At 35.9% G+C, this 6,205-nt stretch overlaps 1 protein-coding gene across 1 annotated transcript; it reads left to right on the top strand.

The window, feature by feature from the left end:
• Positions 1–742: 742 nt before the first annotated feature.
• LOC110419180 (Pollen Ole e 1 allergen and extensin family protein) lies at positions 743–1,998 on the top strand. Its single transcript, XM_021432112.2, is given in 4 exon segments — positions 743–1,054; positions 1,146–1,717; positions 1,720–1,817; positions 1,819–1,998. Coding segments are annotated over 4 exon segments (1,008 nt in total). The 5' UTR covers positions 743–792; the 3' UTR covers positions 1,895–1,998.
• The last annotated feature ends 4,207 nt before the right edge of the window (positions 1,999–6,205 follow it).

Here is a 6,205-nt window from a genome sequence, read left to right on the forward strand (position 1 = left end):
AGAAAATAGGGATGGAAACACCACAAAATCTGTGAGATATCCAAGTGGTCCCATGAAAAGGAAAAAGAAAGAATTAAACTTTTTACAAGGAGGTAGATCAACCGCAGATAGAACATGTTCTGTATCATTAACCAGTCACATGAGTGCGTCCACTGCCTGCCCTCCTTTCTCAAATAGTAGAAAAGACTTAAGTGGGGCCAGAAAAGAGTGACAGCGTTGTAAGTTGTGACAGTCATTAAGATGTCCTTCCAGTTCTAGCCAAGTAAACTGCAAAACTCCACTACGATCCGCTTACATTTTATCTTGATTTTCATTCAAAAGTACATTCTAAATCTTACAATGATCATGGCTTTTAATGATTGAAAATAAGATAATTTTATCCGAGTCCTTTGAGGACAACTTTGTTCAGAGTAATCATATGCCAAAAACTATAAGTTGAAGCAAAAGGAAAACAAACCTAATTAATTGAACGGAAGGCAAGGCAGTATTGATAGAGAAAATCAAAAAGTTCCACAGTTTCATTTCGATTAAGTCCACTTCAAGACTTGGATTAGAGCTTGTGTTGTTATCGAGGAAATTATAGAAGCTCCAACTCAATCTCCACTACCTGTCAATCGTCAATCTGCTATGGTAAGCAACTTCTCTGTCTTTCAATCTTTTCCCACACACTGCCAAACAGGGCTCTTCACATGTTTTTGTTTTTAGTGAATAGAAAAAGCATTTTCAGCTCCGTGCTTTACAGATGGTCCTAACACCAACCACTCACGGGTTTGGATACTGGGCATATTTCTTATGCTACTTCCAACTAGTATAAGGCTTTTAACCAGAGAAGCCCTAGTGGAAGCTTCTTGTCACTTCTCTCATGTTTGCTTTGCTAGCTGCCATGCCATGGATCCAATCGTTCGCCTTTTTGTTCTAGCATCCTCCTTTACACATCTTCTTTCCGTAATAGCTCAACCAGCAAATCCCATCTCTCGGATCACAGTAGTGGGTGTTGTTTTCTGCGATATATGTTCAAGCAACACCTTCTCTAGGCACAGCTATTTCTTGCCAGGTAAAAGAGTGTCACAGACCCAGAATTGGTCTTATTTGATAGATTGGAACATTTTTTTTCTAACGTTCCAGTTGCCTATGTTTTTAATCAGGTGTGGAAGTCAACGTTCAATGCAAGTTTAAAGCAAAATCACCTAAAACCACAGAGCAGATGACCGTCTCAGTCAACAGAACCACTGATAAGTATGGAGTATACAAGCTAGAAATACCGCACGTTGATGGGGTTGACTGTGTGGAAGGTTTGGCTATTGAGTCATTATGCCAGGCAAGTTTAATAGGGAGTAAATCTTCAGCATGCAATGTACCAGGTTTGAAGACTTCGGTAAATCAGATATCTGTCAAGTCAAAACAAGATAATCTTTGCATCTACAGCTTGAATGCGCTGAGTTATAGGCCATCCAAAAGAAACACCACCTTGTGTAGAAATCACAAAGAGCTGTTGCCAAGTTCTTTTAACTCTTCAAAATGTATTTTTCCTTTCCCAGGGTTTGGTTTTCCTTGGCCTTTGCCATCATTGCCTTTGCCTCCACTACCTCCCCTTTCATCACTCCCATTCCCTCCCTCGCCACCTTTGCCATCTTGGCCCTTTCCCCGCTTACCGTATCCAAATCCTCCATCTTTGCCTTTCCCTTTTCCACCTCTCCCTCCTTTTCTTCCTAGCCCTACTCTTTTTAGCCCACCCCTCCACCTGCATTTAATCTAGGAGATCCAAGAACCTGGATACCTAATTTCCCTAGACTATCTCCTCCACCCCCACCTCATTTAATCTGGAGACCCCAGAACCTGGATACCATACATTCCCCCTTCCTCTCCGAGTATCCCTCAGAAGCAAACACCATAAGATGATTTGGCCTTCTCTAAATTCAATTAAACTCCAAAATAATTATGTTTGATACTATGTGTTATATTCATGATTTCAGAAGCTTTTCTCAAAATTGGTGGAGATATATTGGTACAGAAAATAGAATGTACTTGTCTTTGTTTTGATAACATTATTATGTATATATGCATGCAATTACCACCCCCTTCTGCATCTCCTACTTACAGGCATCCGCTAAATACTCCAAACGCGCACCAAGGAACATGAAAAAGAATTCTTTCAGCCCCTAAAGTTTAAACTGAGCACTTATCAGACACTGTAGCGTAAATTACACCTTTATTAGACATGTCCATCTCTGTATCATGTCAGAACTGGACTGGATGCCTGTAGCAATTCTGCTCAACGAAACGATGCACGGTTTCTGGTCCTCCCGGGTCAAATTTTAATTTGTCCACTCAATCATCTGCTTTAAATAATTATTTGTTTCTTTTTCAGAAGAAGGAAATTGTTTAACCAACATATGACTAGTTTTCAATTGTTCAGGAACGCCTGTCACGTCCTAACCATAAACTCATTCCTTGGCAAATCCTAAACCATATTTACAGTACCAATTGCGGTTTCACGCTAATGTACTTTCACTGTTCTGTTTTAATGCCTGCAACTCCCCGCTTTCGAGCTGCTTCACCTACTCAAGTAGTTCATCGATGGTGACACCAGCATCTTGCAGGAAAACAGAAAAAACATTCAATGAAAAAAAAAGAAGCAAAAAGCCTTTAGGGGAAATGGAAAAAGAAAAGCACAAGGGGATCATATTCGAAATGATGCCAACCCTTAATCTCTTCCTCCTCATCGGGCTTTCTCCTTTCTTCCACATTCATATTAATCAGAGGAATTTGCCCTTCATCAACTCTTCCCTCCTTTGCTGTTATTGCTTAAGCTGATCGACAGAAGAGAAATCAACCGAAAAAAAATTCAGCGCGATAATTTGTTGTGTTATGTCAGGGATATAACTGTAACCCGAACAAAATGAAACACCCATGGTCTGACAACTGATAAAATTCTCAGCAAAACAAATATCAATCAAGATATCATTTACTTTTTTACTCCGTTCCTCCAATTAATGTTCTTTGCTAGTTAGTTCTCAACTTCCTAGTTATTGGCTTCCATCTAGTCCATTTTGATCTTCTGCTAGTTCAACATCATCTTTACTGCCTTTTTATTCATATATTCATTCAGCAACAATAATTAGACTAGCCAACCTACTCCGTCGGGGCAAATAAACGTATGGCATTAATTGACTTCAGGTTAAACATGTTTTGAAATGCCACTAAATGCGCATCATTCTTGAAAATCGTATATAAAAATTGAAAATGCAAAACTGGCAGCGAACATACTAGCAATTCAAGTGAAAACAAGACAAAATACTTATCACAATCTGAAAACTGTATCAGCATAGAATCTAGAGGAACATAAAGTAATACCTTCCCCTTTCAACTTGATTAAACTCTTCATGTGTACTCTTACTTAACACTTGTCCATCTCTCTGTTGACCCTAGCAGCCTACATGTCGCAAGAGTTAAAACGGGTATTTAGACAGAGAACTGGATGAAAAAAAAACTATCAAATTTAATGAAAAGCAATTTTGACGAAAATATTTGGGTGTTGTGAAAGACATTAATCGTAATGAGGTTAGAAACTCACTAAAGTGAAAAATAGTCAAAATCTCACTTTGGTTGATTAGGTCAAAAATGCTAAAAAACTTTTACTTCTTTAAAAAAAGCTTAGAAAAAATAAACATTTTTACTTAAAAAAATATTCTTTATTAATTCTCAACTTTAATATCTCATAACTAAGCTTAAGGTCCTATTTATAGTTAGGCCCATATCGTAATAAATCTCTATTTCATGTTGTTTAATGCAACTAAAGTAGTTAGAAGATATTTAAATAAAATAGGTATTCTATTCCTATATAAAACATAACTAGCCTAAAGTCTTAATATAAGTAAATTAAATAAAAAAAAGAATATTATTATACCTATAATTCTAAAATAATAATAATCAATAATATACTTCTGTATCATTCTCTCTAGGTTGGAGAAAATTTGTCTTCAAGATCCATGTCTTCTTTATGTTTTTCATAGTAAGGAGAGAGATCAGTTACATTGAAAGTTGCAAAAACTTCATAATCTCCAAGAAATTCAATCTTGTAAGCATTATCATTAATACGTTCTAAGACTCAAAATGGTCTATCAGCTCAAGGAGATAATTTTGCACGAAATTTAGGAAAACGTTCTTTCCTTAAGTGAATCCACACTAAGTCTCTTCTTTTAAATTAGTTGGTTTTTTGTGCTTGTTGGCTTGCTTTTGGTATCTGTTAGTCTGACGAATAGTCTTCTCTCGAACTTCTTCATGAAGCTTCTTAATTTGCTTAGCACGTTTTTCAGCATCAACACTAAATTTATAAGTAGTTGATAACATAGAAAGATCTAAAAGACTAAGAGGGTGTTTTCCATACACTACTTCGAATGGACATCTCCTAGTGGTGTGGTTCACAAAATTATTGTAAGAAAATTCTACTTGTGCTAACACAAGATACCATTTGCAAATATGTTTACCCACAAAGCTTCGTAATAAGTTTTCTAAACTTTTGTTCACCACTTCTGTTTGACCATCCTTGGATAAGGGTGAAGATACTTCATTTTCATTAGAAACTAATAAGAGACTAAATGGTTTGACTCATAGTAAGCTTTGTTTAGGCCAGACACAGTGATGAGTGCTTTATCTTCCCCTTATCTTTTTGGGCGATCTTTTGACTTTAATAGAGTCAACATAATTTTTACTCCATCTTTGATGAAGAAATAAGTATTCTTGTATCTATCATAATGAGCTTGATGATTATATTGACATGGACATCCCAACAACAAGTGGCATGCGTCTATTGGGATAACATCATACCAAATTTCATCGTGATCCTTACTTCCAATAAAGAATTGAACACAACAATGCTTCATTATCTGAACCTCATTTTTTTTTCACAACCATTGTAGATTGTAAGGAAAAAGATGTGTTTCAATTTGAAGTTTCAACTTTTCCACCACGTAGTTAGCAACAACATTTTTACAACTTCAACTATCAATAATGACATTGCAAACCTTCACTTAGGATGTGCACCTTGTATAGAATATGTTGTGACGAAGCCAACTTTCATCTTCAGTCATCATAGCAGTGTTGAGGTTACGACGAACAACAAGATTTTCTCCATGATCGGAAAAAACTTCTTTTATCTCATTGTTGTTGAATATTTCTAGCCCATCCTCTACTTCTTGCATGCTAGTTTCTTCCATAACTTCTTCTTTTACAAAGGAGAATTCTTCGATTTGGATAATCAAAAGCAATATGCCCAAATCCTTGGCATTTGAAGCACTTCTTGTTGACATTAGAAGCACGAATAAAAATAGTTTCTTTATTGTTTGGAGTTTTGGATGAGTTTACCCTTGGAGGTGAAATGGTTATCAAACTTTGTTTCTCATGGTTTGATATGGAATCTCTTTGTCTTGATGTGCTCACTGAGTTTTTCTGTGATTGTTGTTTCTCAACCTTTAATGCTAATCTAATGACATCATTTAAATTTCAAATGGTTGTAGTTGAATAACATCTGCAATTTCAACATTGAGACCTCCAAGATAACGAGCTACCATTTGATTTTCAAGTTCATTAACATCGCACTTCATGTGAAGTTGTTTGAACTCCATTGTATATTCTTCCATCAACATTGTTTTTTGCGTCAAGTTATGAAATTTGATAAAAATTTCTTGTCAATAATACTTAAGAAGGAACTTACGTTTGAGATTTCGACGTATCTTATTCCATGTTCTGATTTTATTCCGACATTCTTTTTCTTGTTATTGTTTGAGATTTTCCCACCAAACATAGGCATGCTTCTTTAATTTAATTGCAACAAGCTTCACACGTTTTTCATCAAAAATATCCTTGAGCTAAAAAAGTCTTTTTACTATGTAGAGCTAGTTAAGGAAGTCATCAAGGTGAAGTTTTTATTCAAATTTAGGAATGTCGACTTTGATTCCCAAGTCTTTGGTACCAGCAATTCTTAGTTGACATACAAGTATTTCTTCATCAAAGGACAAATTTTGATAGAAAGGGTTGGTTTCATCCTTTTCATCACTAGAGCTGCTATTATTGATTTGAGCAGCATCACGTCTTGTGAGTTGCTCTTGTAATTCTTGAATTTGGCATTATAGTTCTTGAATCTCGATCTCATGAACATCTCATTGACAATTTTGATGTCTTGGTGGCAATTTATTGTTTGGTGATG

The sequence above is a fragment of the Theobroma umbraticum genome, unplaced genomic scaffold (genome assembly GCF_002168275.2).
Source record: "Theobroma umbraticum cultivar Fairchild unplaced genomic scaffold, ASM216827v3 scaffold_30.0, whole genome shotgun sequence".
NCBI classification, from domain to species: domain Eukaryota; kingdom Viridiplantae; phylum Streptophyta; class Magnoliopsida; order Malvales; family Malvaceae; genus Theobroma; species Theobroma umbraticum.